Below are 16,810 nucleotides of genomic sequence, written 5' to 3'. Positions count from 1 at the left end.
TGCCAAAAACAGTAACAATAACAGGCCTCATTCCCCTGACCCTGAAAGAGCCTCCAATATGTTGGGAAAGACGAGTAAGGAGAGGTTGCTACAATCTCAGGGCAGGAACAAATAAGACATTACTGGTGTCCACTCGAGTAAATCGATGAACAATGGGATAACAGTGTTACAGTGATACAGTGCTGGTTTTATATTTCTTTTATTGTTTTAGTGAATCACTAGTAATGATCCAGGATGACTTACTATACATTTGTAAGAAATGAAAAACACATAAAATGAGTCTAGAAGTAGGAAAAAAGTGATATGTCTTCACTACTGTGCTGAAAATAGAGTAGAGCATGTTAATAAAATCTTTAGCTAAAATAAGATTTCATCAGGTTAAGAAGATTTCCAGTGGGTTTAGGTGAAGTTGCTTTAGGAACTGTTCCCATCATCGTGCATCTCCCTTTCACTCCAGATCCTCCCTGAGCTCTGGAGTCCAGCCTCCCTGGAAACTGCTGGTTCGGGTGGAACATGGGGACACAGCACAGGTGATGTGAGGATTCTGGGTCCTGAGCCTGCAGCTGTGCTGGGACAGGACACCCGGGACAGAGCTACAGCGAGTTGTGTGCTTTGTACAGTTGTCTCAGTGTTACACCCCATTTTGAGGAGACTGCAATAATACTGAATTGGCAAAGAGAACTTAAGCCACATACTGGGCACTGTTGGGCCAAACAAAGATGAAAAGTTTGTCCCCAAGATTCAAGGGCCCCACGTGTGTCCACTCTTTATCTACGTTTATCTCTAATTCCTTACTAGTCTCTGGACCTCTCGAGCAACCACCTGGACAGTCTGCCTGATAAGGTCAGAGAAAGTTGCCTCCAGCGTCCCCGGAGTTGTGTAAAAGAAATTTTTTTCTCCCATTTGATCATGTGAGTGAAAACATATCTTGGACCCCACACATCTGAGCAGGATGTGAGGCAGTTGTTTCTTTTACTTTTTTTTTTTAAGAAAACGCAAGAGTTTGTCTTGTTTGCTCTTAAATACATTTTGGGATGTAGTTTTGAAGTATAAATCTGACAGGAGCCTTGGGGTCCTTGGTGGAGGTTAGAGGCCCTGCCCCACAGTGCAGTGATGGGAAGACAAGTAACACTTCTTGTCCATGTCTCCTATTTCTCACTGAGCTCAAGAGAACTCTGGGGCCACATTAGATCTATCATGGATGTGAGGGGGAGACTCACCCACCTCCAATCTTCACACTGCCTGACTTATTTGTGATTTTGTATTTATTTCAGTCCAATTTTGTTAATTTGTGGGGTACATTTTTCACCTTTTACTCTTTTTTTTATGTTTCATATATTTATTAATCATTGTAATCCCCAACATAATACATCAACATGTTTACATGCATTTAGAGGGGAAGTATTTCCTAGTTCAGTGAAAAATTGTGCGATGGCTTCTGGAAGACCTTCATTTTAAGCAGCTTTACAAGTGAAACATTTTGTTTAGAAGTCTGGACCTTCTTTCTTCAGTTTGCTGTAATCAACATTCACTGCAAAAAACTTGTATTGATCATTTGGACCCAGTTTGTTCCAGGGCTCTGGGTTATTCTTTCTGTCCCAACTGACATCAGGATTGAACAAGGCCAGGCGGGTGACATACAGCGCTGCGCCGGTACCTCCAGCTCCAATAAAGACGAAGAGGGGAATCAAGCTCGGATGCTTCTTAGCCTGGCTGAAAATCATGCGCAGCATGGTTGCGGCAGAGGCCTCAAACCGAGGAGGAGGAGGAGAAGGGCAAAAGCGCAAGGCCTGGGTTAAGTACGACCTGCCCACCTTTTACTCTTAATGCTGAATTATTTTTTAAATCATATTTTAGACCATATTTTCTGGCTTCTTGGATTTACCTCAACCCGTGCACTGCATAGAAATAAGAGGTACAATATGGGACACAGACTGTGTCTAGGTTCTATTTATCTGAGGGGTGGTTTGGGCCAAATCTGGCAGTGATCAGGGCTTCTGTACTTGTACCCTTGTCGTTGTGTGAGTTTGAGCATTAAGACAAGGCTCTCTGCCCAATAGATTGTGTGCTGAGGGTCTCCGTGAGCTGTTTCTATGCTCCTGACAGGGTCAGGATTCCTCGGTGATGACCCCAGTACAGGGTCTTGAGGCTCATGCTGGTCTATGAACTGAGTATAGACAGGGCAGAGCAGGTTTAGGCCCTGTTACCAGGACAACCACACCAGGTAGGTCACCAAACAAAGCCTCTTCCTTGTCCATATAAAAACCCGTCAACAGTGACAAAGATCATTTTAACAACTACCTTGGCTCTGCTTCAGGCAAGGGTATTTTCATCTAAGATAAGTGTGTGAAGAAATTAATACAAAATTTGATTGACTTTGGGTTGAAGCAAGCTCTGTCAGAATTCACTGTAATAATAAATCTGACTGTTTGAAACCAAAATTTGGACAGACACCGAGAGAACAGGAGAAACCCGCGGGGACACATAGGGACAGGGGTCTGTCTACAGAGTAGATACACTGGGGAAGAAGGGTTTGGTCATCAGGGACCTGAGACACGGGGACTCTCCTCCCCAGCTGCTGTTTTCTCCTGAGCCATTCCTGTTTCCTGAGAGCTCTGCAGCACGTTTCCTGTGCTGGAGGAAGAGGCCCAGCTCTCACAGGGCCCCAGGGACAGGCCTGAGTGCTCTGAGCCACAGTCAGCACCTCCTCCTAGGGAGCCCAACAGTAGCCTCCCCCCAGGTCCCCTCCTTTCTCTACAGAGGTTCTCACATACAAATCTGCACTCGGGTCCCAGGGTTAAAATCATATCCACACTCACCCCAGTTCGGACTCCCTCTTCCCCTGGCATGGTGTCTGAGATCATGGATCTCGCAGGCAGGAACGTGCATCAGTGCTGGTTACTCCTCTTTCTGGTGGCAGCTCCCAGATGTGAGTATCCTCTGAAGAGAGGCTCAAATATGAGCATGGGGCCTCTGAGCGCGCGACTCACTGTGGGTCTCTGTCCCCAGGTGTCCTGTCCCAGGTACAGCTGCAGGAGTTGGAACCAAGGCTGGTGCTGCCCTCGCAGACGCTGTCCCTCACCTGCTGTCTCGTGATTCTCTCTAACCAGCTCTCATGTGCACTGAGTCCGCCAGGCCCCTGGAAAGGGGCTGGATTGTATTGGTGTTATACGGAGTGGTGGAAGCACAGCTTATAACCCATGTCTTCAGTCCCGAGTCAGCATCACCAGGGACACAGCCAAGAACCAAGTTTACCTAAAACTGAGCACGTCAGTAACTGAGGACACAGCCGTGTATTATTGTGCAAAATACACACAGTGAGGGCAAGTCCCTGTGATCCCAAGCACAACCCTGCCTAGGGTGATGGGGAGCTGCAGGGGTGTGTGTAACCACCAGGAGGTGCTCTGCTCCTGAGACTCCAGGGCTGTGCCTAGGGGCCAGGAAAGAGTGGCCTCTCAGGCCTGATTTTGTTTTCTCTTTTTATTGAAACATAACAAATTGCACAAAGTGAGTAGGTATCCGTTATTATGTTCTTTACTGAGACTCACATATGAATCTCGAAAGAGGGCTTCTTTACTCTGCAAATATATCTCCCTATCCTGCACCAATCTGAGTTCATCCAGGCACCTCGGAAGGGGCATTTGTGACCCCCCCACCTGTCCCCAATAAACCCCAGCAGCCACAAACCTCCATAACTCAATTGTCGTCATCCTCAGGTCCGACATTCACAGCCTCGTCCATACCCCCATGCATGAAAATGAATCCGCTGAAAGACCCAGGTGTGCAGGACCAGTGACTGAAAACTCCAGTTTCACGGAGTCGGGGATGGGCCCTTTCCCCCATCTCCCGGAGCTTCTGCTTCGTGGCAGTCAAGCCCATGTACCGCCTCTGGGCAGCATTTAAGCGCATTATCAGCCCTGATCCAGAGAGTCACATATGAATCTTGGAAGAGAGCAGCTTACTGCAGAGATGCCTCGGATCCCAAAATCACCATCCAGTTAAAAAATTTAACTCCAGAAATGTCTTGTACAGGTGCTGAATGGCTTCAAAATGAGATACAACAATTTTCACACCCTTTCCTCTAGGAAAACTTTTCAGATCATTTTTACTCAATTATTCATAACAAGCAATACAAAACAAATTATCTAGCATCTGCCTGTGGGGCAGGCTTGGGTGATGATGGGAAAGTTCAAAATAATGATTGTAGAAAGCTTTAATGGTGGTGGGAATGGTATTGAAATATTGGATTTAATCAATTAGTGAGAACAATGTTATCAAATTAAATTTTAATTTTTTTTTTAAATTTCCTTTCCTCTAGTATGAATTGTTCACTCCATTTCTTATTGGTGACTCTATAAACACACTCTATTCAGTCTCAATTTTTAAAAATAGGTTGCATGTTGCTTTCCTGAGAATATTCTTTTCATGGAAATAAGGTTTTTTCCCCCATTCTCATTTCTTACGCCTGACTACATTAGTCTTATTTTCCAAGCTTATGATTTACAGAGTTATGGTGTTTTTACCAGAGTCAGATTGCAAAGACCATCTACACCTGCTTGTCACTTCTGCTTAACCTCTTCTTCTCAGGAACATATGTACTCACCAGTGTTCACACAACACACATACACATTCACATATACACACTGATGCAAACTCACACATAAACACACGCTAGCACATATTCACTCATAAGCACGCATTCACACAGTGACATTGAAATATACAATGGACAAACACTGACACACAGATACACAGACTGATGCACACACAAACACACATACCCACAGACACAAACACAGTGACACATACACTCACACACTCACACAGATGCAAACATTCACACACAGAGAAACACACTCACACAAACACTAAGACATACTCACACACAGACATACACATAGTCCTGGTAAGCACAGAGTGTAGTTTCAATGAGTGCGCTTGTTATCGCAGGAAACTCTGTCCCATTGCTCTGTTTCCTATGTACCACAGGTGAACGAGGTCATCTGGAATTTATCCTCCTCCCTCTAGTTCCTTCAGTGGTCCTGACCCCCCAGTGCCATCCCAGTAGCAGTAAGGTTCCTTACTGCATCTGTGGTAGAGTGCACAGTACCCATGTTGTGTGGAACCACAACTTTCTTTCTATTCGTCTCTTGTTGACCATTAGGATTTTTTCCCATGTCATGAATAACATTCTAAATGATGCCATGAAAATAGATTTTTTTTCATCTTGCACATCACATTGAGAGATACACAAAATATACTTCAGCCAGTTCTTTTTAAATATAAGGCATTCTCACTTTATGAGGTGATATATTATTGCCCTCTCTTACTGCATTTCTCTCACAAGTAACAAGATCACTGCTGCACTCAGAGGTTATGGTGGGCGCCAGATTATACCTGGATTGGTTGCATGAAAGGCAAAACGCCTGCAGTATTATCTCTCCAGACCACATGCTTCTTTTCAAACGAATATTCTTGTATTTCCAGCATACATGGCTGAAGAAAGTATAATCATATGGAATTTCAGTTTTTAATTTTGTGAAAAATAAAATTCCTGCTGTTTACCATAGAGGCTGAGCCAAAAACACATTCACCAAGAGTGAAACAACATCCATATCTCCATATATTCAACTCTGGTATGTTGGTCATCTGCTTTAAATCTTTTCTATTTTATTTTATTTTATGGGGCTGGTATATCCAGCATGCAGGGTGTCTGCCATGTATGTAGAGTTTCCTGGTTGGGCCTCTGGATTCTTTAAAGTTCCCAAAGAAACAGGATAATTTCAGGAATAACCAGGAATAACCCATGATCATCCCTGAGTGTGAACCCAAAACAAACAACACACAGTTCACTGAAGTTCCTAGAGGGAGGAGGATAAATTCCAGATGGCCTCATTTTATCTGTGGTTCGTAGAGAACAGAGCAACAGAACAGAGAGTTTCCTGTGATACCAAGCATACACATGGAAACTACAGTCTGTAGTTATCAGGAGCGTGTGTGTCTGTGTGTGAGTGTGTGTGAGTGTGTGAATGTGTGTGAGTGTGTATGTGTCCGTGTGTTTGTGTCTGTGTGTGAATGTGTGTTAGTGTGTGTTTCTGTGTTTGTGAATGTGTGTGTGGTGGATTTGGGCCACACCTGTATGCTCAGGGTTTGCTCACTGCTCTGTACTTAGGGATCACTCCGAGTGATTCTCAGAAGATACCTGCAGTGTTTGGGATTCAAAACATGGTTGGCCATGTATATTATACACTGTCCCATCACTGTGACAATGAATTCCATTTATTTCTTTATCCAGTTCTTTTTACTGGATATCATTCCTAACCCTAGCAGGGTCCAAATATAGTTATTACTTTTTTGGATTATGACAGCATTTGTCCATGAACAAGCTCTTAATTTATCACTTGATCACATGACTTCCCATTAATCGTGGATTTGCTCAAACGGGCACCAGTAATGTCTCCATTTGTCCCTGTCGCGTGCTAGTGCAGTCCAATGGCGTCTGTTCCTTCTAGGAACCCGAAGAGCCTCAAACTGATCGTTCATAATCTTGATGATGAAGTCTGACCATCTGGTAAGTGGGCGGTCACGCGGTCTTTCGACATCTCGTGGAATCCAGTCTGTAATGGCTCTAGTCCAGCGGTCATCTCTAAATCTCATTACATGACCAGGCCATCTGATTTTTGAGGCCTTGGAAAACGAGACAGCGTCCCGAATTCTTGATCGTCGATGGAGGTCGGAACTCCGGATTCTTTCTCTCATTTGAGTGAAACGTGATACTCCAAGCATAGCTCTTTCAATTCCTCTTTGGGAGACCCGAATAGCATTCTCATCCTGTTTGCATAGGGCCCAGATCTCTGAGGCATATGTTAATGCAGAAAGAATAGGGGAATCAAATGCATGTGCCCAGAGCCGGAGGTTCTTTGTCCTCTTAGCTATTTCTTCAATGCTCTTGAAGGCATTCCAAGCCGCTCTCTTCCTCCTGTGCAACTCAGGTGCCAGGTCATTTGTCATGTTGATTTCTTGACCTAGGTACACTTAACTGTTACATTCGGAGATGGTCGTTCCGTTCAGAGTGAATGGAGCATCAGGAACAAGGCTTTTTCTCATAAACATTGTCTTCATAAGATTCAGCTGTAGTCCGACCATTCCACACTCAGGGTCGAAGTCGGCCAGCATTTGTGCCGCTTGACTAATGTTTGGTGTTATTAGAACAATGTCATCAGCAAAACAGAGGTGGTGTAGTTGCCGACCATCTATCTTCACTCCCATTCCTTCCCATTTCAGTCGTCTCCTGATGTTCTCGAGGGTGGCACTGAAGATTTTCAGTGAAATCGTATCACCCTGTCAAACCCCTCTCTTGACATCAATTATTATTTCTTTGTAGAATGGTAAGATCCTGGTAGTGAATCCGCAATACAGTTCATGGAGGATCCTGATGTATTGAGTTTGAATGTCCTGATTGGCTAGGGCTTCAATGACCACTTTTGTCTCAACAGAATCAAAGGCCTTCTTTAAATCAATTAACGTTAGACAGAGCTGCATCTTGAACTCCCGAGAAATCTTAATGAGATTGGTTATCGTGTGGATATGGTCGATGGTGCTGAATCCTTTGCAAAACCGGGGTTACTCACATGGTTGTACTTCATCTAGTGTTCTGCCTATCCTATTCAGGATGACTCGAGTGAACAGCTTGTAGATGACAGACAATAGGCAGATCGGGCGATAGTTGCCAATGTCGTGGATGTTTCCCTTCTTGTACAGTAGTACAGTTCTGCTGGTTTTACATTGGGACTGAAACTTGCATTCAGACAGGTAGCATGTGAAGAACGAAGCCAGTGTATTGATGGGTACTGACAGCCGGTTTTTCAGGTATTCAGGTCTGACCTTGTCTGGGCCTGGTGCTGTTTGTTTCTTTACCGATGAAATGATGTGTTGGATTTCAGAAGGTAGAACATTGGGAACGACATATCTCTCCTGCGGAATTTGGTATGTCAGCAGGTGGACATGGCTATCAAAGAGATCTGAGTAGAAGTCAGTGATAATGTGGTTGCTAAGACGTGCTTAAGCCCTTCTCAGTACATCCAGTGGAGGATGTGGTTCAGTGATGAGGCCAAGGCAAGACTTCAGAGCCTAGGCCATGCTGGATGAAAATTTTCAGGGATTAAATTGACTTATGAGATGTTAATAGGCGAAGGGAAATGGCACGACCCTAAGAAGCAAGTCACCTTGCCTCATGCTGTTTTTGCTCATGTCCGTGATGCCGCCCTGTGGGCCTGGGAGAGGATTGATGCAGATGCTGAATTTAAGGGAAGCTATACAAAGATTGTTCAGGGTGCCACAGAACCATATGCAGACTTCATAGGGAGACTGATGGAAGCCATTGAAAGACAGGTTAAGGGTAAGGAAACCCAGGAACATTTGACTAAACAATTGGCCTTTGAAAATGCTAACGAGGATTGTCAGGCCATCCTGCGCCCCATTAAGGAGAAGGAGGACATAATGGGGTACTTGAAGGCATGTCTGAATGTTGGTTCTATCAAACATCAGGCACGCATTAATGCTGCAGAGGCCTATGCCATACAGAGACAAAATCAGGGCAAATGTTTTAATTGTGGGAAATCAGGCCTCTTCCGTAAGGATTGCAGGGCACCTCCCAAACGTGCAACTGTGAGACCACCACCTGGACCTTGTCCACGATGCCGTAATGGAAACCACTGGGCCAGAGATTGCCCCTTTAATCTTGGTGTAGCTGGTGACCCTAATTCGGGAAACTTGCAGTGGGGCCAGCCCCAGGCCCCATAAAATCAGGGGACACTCCCAGCTGCAGCTCTTTTCCCCAGTGTGGAGCTTCAGAGCTCCAGTCAGTAGATTCGCTGCAAGCAGCCACAGCAGGGAGCGCCACCTTGGATATTCCCTGCTCTGATACAGTTAGGATTTCTCCCACCCAGAGTCCCTACAGATTAAATTCTGGTGCAACGGGACAAGATTTGAACCCCCAGGTAGAAAGGGAGTTTGCTCAAGTGAACCTTACAAGCAGCACATCAGGTTTTCATGGTTGTCTGGAAGACTTCCTGATAGTGCAAGGAAAGGCATCTCCGATCCCTGACTCCGTTCCTCATGCAGAGCATTTAGAGGCTCACCAACAAGCGGTTGAGTTCAGGGAAGAAGCTATCCCATGTAGGGGTCATGCGGAGCTGAGTTCTGCACCTAACGTGCATCAGGTTTTGATCCAGGACAAAACTGAGAAACTTTGGAATCAAAGCATTGTGTCTGTGGGTGAATTTGCACTGGCAAACCAAGCAGAACTTTGTGTAAAAGGGCTCAGCTACCCTGAGATCCCTCAGTCAGGTCAGAGGTGGAGAAAGCCTTCTCTAGTTTCTAGTCTTGGTTCCCAAGAACATCTGCCAGGAACTTAGTCTGGACAACCGACTCTCAGATTTTTTATCAGAACCAATGGTGAAGTGCTAGTTCCAAGGAAGGTTATTCAAAGATTCAGGCTGGTACAGTTTTACATCTCCGAATGCAACAGCTATGTGTACCTAGGTCGAGAAGTCAACATGACAAATGACCTGGCACCCAAGCTGCGCAGGAGGAAGAAAGCAGCTTGGAACGCCTTCAAGAACGTCGAAGAAATAGCTAAGAGGACGAAGAACCTCCGGCTCCAGGCACATCTCTTTGATTCCACTGTTCTTCCTGCATTAACATATGCCTCAGAGACCTGGGCCCTACGCAAACAAGATGAGAACGCTATTCAGGTCTTCCAAAGAAGAATAGAAAGAGCTATGCTTGGAATATCACGTTTCACACAAGTGAGAGAAAGAATCCGGAGTTCCGACATCTGTTGACGATCAAGAATCAGGGACGCTGTCTCATTTGCCAAGGTGTGAAAAATCAGATGGGCTGGTCACGTAATGAGATTTAAAGACGACTGCTGGACTAGAGCTGTTACTGACTGGATTCCACGGGATGTCAAAAGACCGCGTGGCCACCCACCTACCAGATGGTCAGACTTCTTTGTGAAGATCATGAACAACGATCGGTTTGAGGCTCTTCATGTTCCCAGAGCGAACAGATGCCATTGGGCTACACTAGCATGCGACAGGGACAAATGGAGACGTTACTGGCGCCCGCTCAAGCAAATCGACGACTAAGGGGAAGTTAAGTGAAGTGATTAAGTGATAAACATTCTGAGGTATTCCAGGGCTGGTCAATTTTGGGGAAAGTCTGGACCCTAGCAGGGTGCTGAGCCCTTGGGCAGCATCAGGGAAGGCAGGTGTGGGGCAGGATGCAGGGTCAGAGCTCCTTTCCAGCAGGCCCCTCAGCTTCCCTCATGCCATCTCTGTCACAAGTTCCCAGAAATATCCAGAACTCTCCCTCCTCTTCTACCTGTCATGTCTGCCTCTGAAAAAAGAAAGCTTTGTATGACATCAATACTTAAGGAAGACATACATTGTGTGGGCTCTTTAACCAATGGTTTCAGAGCACCTACTTATATCTCAATCTGGACCGATAAGTAAAAACAAATATATCTACACTCTGGGAACCTGAACTGACATGAGAAACAGAAATGCCATTAGCAAAGATTTCGGTATATGAAATTAAAAATTCAATCGTGTTCTTAACACTAGAATAACAACAGAAAACAGAATCAATAACCTTGAGGATAAGATGCAGAAAACCTCCAGTCAACAACGAAAGTTGTTAAAACACCTCAAAAACTCAAGGGCAAAGAAGAGATTGATTCAAGAGCAATGTAAGAACCCTCAGAGTCACAGAATAAATAATGAAGTAAGCACAATGAGGTAATAACTGTTAAGGACATCATTGTTGAAAACATTCACATCCAAAATGTACCAGCTAAAATAGACCCTAATCAAAAGACTCCAAGACTTATTCTAATCAGAAGGACCAACACCATAAACAGAGAACAGTACTGAAAGCAGCAAGATCAAAGAAGGAAATTACATACAAAGGAGTGTCCTTAGATTTACAGCAGATCTATCGAATTGATGTAGGCAGGCAGATAGGGAAGGCCCCTTCCCAAGGCAATGGCAGTAAATCTCCTGGGAAGTAATAGCCCTGACTTCATGGAGAACTGGTGCCGGTCTATATCAGACCCTGAGGAGGCTGGAACAACCCCCTCCAACAGTAACACCTGCAGAAACAAAAGTCAGGAAAGGAATTTCAAAAAAGACCGTCACCATTCCCAACCCCCTGGGAACCTCCCTAGCAAGGGACTTTTACATAAGTAGAAGCCCCGCATGGGGACAGGTTGGGGAAACCCTAGAAAGGCCACCTTAAAGAAAGGAAGCACGCACAAATGCTGCCCGAGCTCATGTGCTGCCTGCTCCCATGTGGCTGAGCACATGAGGTACCTGAGCAATGTGTCATGCACATCTCACCCCTTGAGATGTGTACTTTCATGTTTTCATGCATAATGCTGGGATGTGTGTTCGGGCTCTCTCTTGAGCAGGATACTCTCCACTCTCTCCCACTTTCTCTCTCCCTCCTTCAGTTCAAAACCTCCAAATAAAAACTGTCATTTCACTGCTAGTCTACTCCTGAAATTTCTTTATTCGAGGTGAAACAAGAACCCAGTAACCCTGGGTCCTGGGTGGCAGAGGCGGATGGGGAGAACGAGACCATCTTTCCTGCCCGCTTCACATAAGTCACCCGTGGGGCCCACCGATATCAAAATGAATCCTCTGGGTCCAAGAAATATGGTAGTATATAGTATAAAAATATCATAGCAAAATGGAGCTTCACCAAGAACACTTTATCCAGCACTTTCATTCATATTCAAAAGAAATATACAGAGGTGCAATCACAGGTGGTGAGGTTGGTGGCGCTGGTGAATCACGTCGGGGATGCAGAGCCGGTGGGGCTGAAGCAGCTCTGGGGGAAGGGAGGGGGGGGTGGCGAGTAGGGGGAGGTAGTCGGATGGTGGGAGAAGGAGGCGGTGGCGAATCACTTATAAATGTCGTTCAAACTTTCACCGGATACCACATATCCCAGCCTGTATTTAAGGATATTGATTATTTCTGTGTCAGGAATGCTACAGGTCAATGAATCAATCTCCCATTATAATGGACTGCCAGAGAAACTGAGTCTTACCTCATAATTTGTTTCTTTCCTATATTTGCATCTCTTTGTACTGACCCTTTGCTCTCCCTTTGCAGGGCTCCCCCTATCCAGCCTTTTCTCTGTAACCCACACTTACTCTAAGGTCTCTGTGAGCTGTGATGTGATTCAGGCATGAGTGACCTCCACGTGGAGGCAGGAAGGATTCACTTCTCCATGGGGCTCTCTCTGAACACACCTCCCTGGGGAAACTGGTGTGAATCAAGCCAGACTCATTTCCAAGTGCTCACACTTCCTGTCCCCGATGGTGCTGAGGACACACTTCCTCTATTCACTCTGGGAATTGTGGAACTCTGAAGGATGCCCCCAGACCAAAGGAGGGGCTGCAGGGGATCTGACGACCACCAGTGGGCACTAGAGAGCCACTTCAGAAAAGGCCTCAGAACCACAAGGGGGCAAAGAGGGTCACCATGTGTTAGAAGCCCACAAGGGCCAATATTCTGTCACAACAGAGAGACACTCAGCCCCCATCACCCACACCCACTCACATACATGTCCAGTTCCAGCGTCTTTCCTAGGACTCTTCCTTGTCGCTCCCAGAGAATCTCCACTCTCAGTAACACCCTCACACTCCCAACCCCCTCCCTGAGATCTGTCCTCCCTGTCCCCCACACTCACCCCCACTCAGCCCCCAGGACTCCAACACATGGCAGGGTGAGTATTAATTGGTACTTTCTTGTTCGTTATTATTTTTATAGCTTTCTCTTTGATACTTACGAAGACGTAGAACAGTTTTTCCTCATTTTTCTCCCTCCTTCTAGAAAGCTCGTGTGACCTATTTTAAAGGCCCAGGACTGAAAGTTATCCATGACGCCTTTAGTCATGAGTAAAACCCATAATATATCCCTAGAGTGGGAGGCTATTTAAAGTGAATCTCCATTATCCCACCCTACACACACTTACACAAACAGGAGGCACTGCAGAGAGCATGAGAGGGGTGAAGCGTGGGGGGAGGAATAGCATGGGCCAAGGGGATACACTGGGGTGACGGGTTCATTCACTGTTTTGGTGTGATGATTAACTACAGAGGTGTCAATTTATGTCAGTGCTCATGAAACTTTAATGATCTATAAGTCAGTATTCTGTGTAGGGCATGGTCTCCTGTGGTTTTCACTGCTAAGAAGAAGACGTGGGGTCAGGCTGATGTGAAGAGTCACATCCTAAGCACCTCCATGCACAATAGTCTCCAACAGCCTCCTCCAGGTAAAGGCAAAATTCAGAATAAATACAATTTGTTCTCATTACAGGAAAGAAGTTCTTGACAGAAGCTAGCCCATATTTTGTTTGGCGTTATTTGTGAGTTTTTGTCTGGTTTGGGGGCTATACCTGGCAATGCTCAGGGATTACTCCTGAATCTGCACTCAGCAGTTACTATTGAAATTGCCGGCGGAAGCATATGGGATACTAGAGTTCAAACCTGGGTGAGCCTTGTGCAAGGCAAGCGCCCCGCCATTGTGCTATCTTTCAGTCCCAGTTGTTTGGGATTTGTTATTGTGCCACTCTGGGTATAATGATGGCTCTATGCACAGAAGTCACTCTTGGTGGGGACATGGGACACCATATGAAGTGCAGGGAATGAACCTTGATGAGCCACACCCAAGGAAAGCAGCTTATCCCTCCGCTGTCTCTACATCTCTTGTTACTGGACACCAATCCTGGTGGACAGGGACAAACCATGGGATGCTCTGAGTATTTTAAAGAAAGACTTCAGAAAGAAGGGGTCGGGGTCAAGGGACTAACATGCTCATGGACCGAGAGCTCCTAATGCCAAACACAGTGAGTGTTTTCACTTAGATTTAGAAATCATCAGAAGAATGGGAATCTTAAGTCAGCTACCTGACTTAATCTATATGAGCTAAGATTTTACACATCCGAGGGCCTTTGATATAAGGACAAACATATTTAACCTCGGGGATGTTCCTCTGGGAGAAACAGCAGAGACAGAGCAGACACAGGATCCTGCCTCAGGTTTCCCAGATATCAGGGCTATGCTGTCTGGTCATTCTGCCTTAATCCTGATTCTGTTTTAATTCTTGGTTTCCTACTCATTCATAAATCGGTGTCATTCAGTGGATTACTTTTGTCTCAATAATTGGACTAACACAATGTGTTATGAGAACATTATATAAAATATTTAAGCTTTTCTGTGACAAATGATGAATGAAACAGAAGTATGACTATAGATATTACATGAGAATCGTCAAAAATAAGGACAAAAATCACAAATTAAAGTTGTTGTCATATAACAATTGCATGGCAGAATCTTTTCCAGGTCACAAGTCAGCCTCAGAAGAAGACATTTGCTCTGGAGTCTTTCAGTTACTCTTTATGTTCAAACAGAACGTTTTATGTAGGAGGAGGATATGCAAATGAGCCTCTCCCTGCTATGATGAAAACAGCCCAGCCCAGCCTCAGCTCCAGGAGAGGCGTGAGTTCAGGGGTTCCCAGGGGCTCCATCCTGACTCACACAGAACTAACATGGCGTGTGGGCTGAGCTGGCTTCTCCTGGTGGCTGTGTTAGGAGGTAACTCGTGGGCAACAGAGACATGGAGCATGGGAGAGATGGGAGAGGCAGATCCTCTGTGAGAGGAGAGTTTCCTGACCAGTATGTCTTTGTGTTTGCAGGGGTCCAATGTGAAGTGCAGCTTGTGGAGTCTGGGGGAGACTTGGTGAAGCCCGGGGGGTCCCTGACACTCTCCTGTGCAGCCTCTGGATTCAGTTTTGGCAGCTATTGGATGAACTGGGTCCGCCAGGCTCCAGGGAAGGGCCTAGAGTGGGTCTCACTCATTAATACTGATGGTACATATACAGAGTATGCCGACTCTGTGAAGGGCCGATTCACCATCTCCAGAGACAACAGCAAGAACACACTCTCTCTGCAAATGAGCCTCCTGAGGGAGGAGGACACGGCCTTGTACTACTGTGCAGCAGACACAGTGAGGTGAAGGCCATGTCAGCCCAAACAAAAACCACCTGCAGGAGGAAGCAGGGTGAGCTTCAGTGTTGCAGGCCCCCAGGAGGCTCTGAGGACTCTCCCCTGTGGAGGCGCTGCTCATGAGCAGATGAATCATGTTTCTGTGGAGATCAGGCCTGACCTGCCCCTCAGCTCTCAGATGACCCCAAGGGCACCTTGTCCTGTGGGTTGTGGCTCTGAGTCCTCCATCCCCACTGTGGGCAGGAAGGAGTTTGTTTCACTCTCTGCCTCATGATGGTGGTTTTTACTAATGGGACCATGACTTCCCTGGGGCCTAGGTAAGATCCTACATTATTCTCTGGTAGAAATTAAAATTACCTTGTAGAGATTATTATGGTGTCCTAGTAGGAGTCACTTATTCTCTAGCACTGTAGCACTGTCCTCCCGTTTTTCATTGATTTGCTCTTGTGGGCACCAGTAACGTCTCCATTGTGGGACTTGTTCTTACTGTTTTTGGTATATCGAATACGTAATGGGGAGCTTGCCAGGCTTTGCTGTGTGGGTGAGATACTCTCGGTAACTTGCCAAACTCTCTGAGAGGAGCAGAGGAATCGAGTAGTAGTAGTGATAGTAATAATAATAATGATAATAATAATAATAATAATAATAATAATAATAATATGGGTCTAGGACCAGGAAGAGAGTACAGCGGGGAAGTCACTTGCCTTGAATGCAACTGACCCAGGTTGGATACCCAGCACCACCTCCAGTTCCCCAACACCTCCAAAAGTTACCCAAGGTGCCAGAGAGATAGTACAGTGGGTAGGGCATTTGACTTGCATGTGACTGACCTGGGGTTTGATTCCTGGCTTCCCCTGAGCACCACCAGGAGTAATTTCTGAGTGCGGAGCCAGGAATAACTCCTGAGCACTCCTGGGTGTGTCCCCAAAAAACAAAACCAACAACAAAGAGAGCAGAGCCAGGAATCAGCCCTGCACACAGCTGGCAGTAGCCAGAAGAAAAATGGTCGCACTGCCTGGGAGACAGCTCAAAGGACCATCGCACAGGAAGCCCAGCACTGGTTTCCAGCATATGCCATGACCTCCCCAGCACTGCAGAGAGCGACTCCAGGAGAAACCCCAGACATCACCAGGTGTGACTCAAAAAAGCAAAAAAATAAATAAATAAATAAAAAATAAAGAATGAATAATCTAGGGCTGCAGCGAAGGAATGTGGATAGAGCATTTGCCTTGCATGCAGCTGACCAAGGAGACGGGGGAACAGGTGGAGGGTCAGCCCTGTCAAGCACATGCCACAAGCCAGTTTTCCCTTCCCAACACCAGAGTCTCACACCCCCTTCTGCTTGAGGGGACAGAGTTTTGGAGAGACATTGGCAAGTGACGTATCCTAGGAAGCCCAACTGCCCGCGGGCCAAGATCTCTTGACCCTGGGTGGTATGGAAACAGACCGAGTCCCTGCTCTGCCCAAGGCCCAACACTCAACACACGCACTTCTGGCTCTCGCCACAACCACTGAACTGCTCGTCTACAGAATTGATCTCAGAGAGGCCAGAGAATCACCTGCACTTCAGCGTCCCATCTCAAAGCCTGAAGCCTGATGCCACCTATGCAAATGTGCAACGGGGCTGCCAGCCAGAAGAAATACAGAAATTAGATGGGAACATTGATTGGAAACCTACTGGGCTCACGAGTGAAACACTACCACAGAAGGCCCAAGTGCACGTAACAGTTCAGG

General features: G+C 46.0%; 1 protein-coding gene across 1 annotated transcript; it reads right to left on the bottom strand.

Moving 5' to 3' along the window:
* Positions 1-1,310: 1,310 nt before the first annotated feature.
* On the bottom strand, positions 1,311-1,804 carry LOC130023268 (cytochrome c oxidase subunit NDUFA4). Its single transcript, XM_056113773.1, has one exon. The coding sequence runs from the start codon at positions 1,731-1,733 to the stop codon at positions 1,485-1,487; it is 249 nt and encodes an 82-aa protein (XP_055969748.1). The 5' UTR covers positions 1,734-1,804; the 3' UTR covers positions 1,311-1,484.
* Positions 1,805-16,810: the final 15,006 nt, after the last annotated feature.

This window comes from Sorex fumeus, unplaced genomic scaffold (genome assembly GCF_029834395.1).
Source record: "Sorex fumeus unplaced genomic scaffold, SorFum_2.1 ptg000022l, whole genome shotgun sequence".
Classification (NCBI taxonomy): Eukaryota; Metazoa; Chordata; class Mammalia; order Eulipotyphla; family Soricidae; genus Sorex; species Sorex fumeus.
Note: the sequence above shows the minus strand (reverse complement) of the source record. Positions and strands in the feature narration are given on the sequence as shown.

Excerpts from the sequence above, each read along its gene's own strand:
- LOC130023268 (XM_056113773.1), bottom strand. The coding sequence starts at position 1,733 with ATGCTGCGCATGATTTTCAGCCAGGCTAAGAAGCATCCGAGCTTGATT.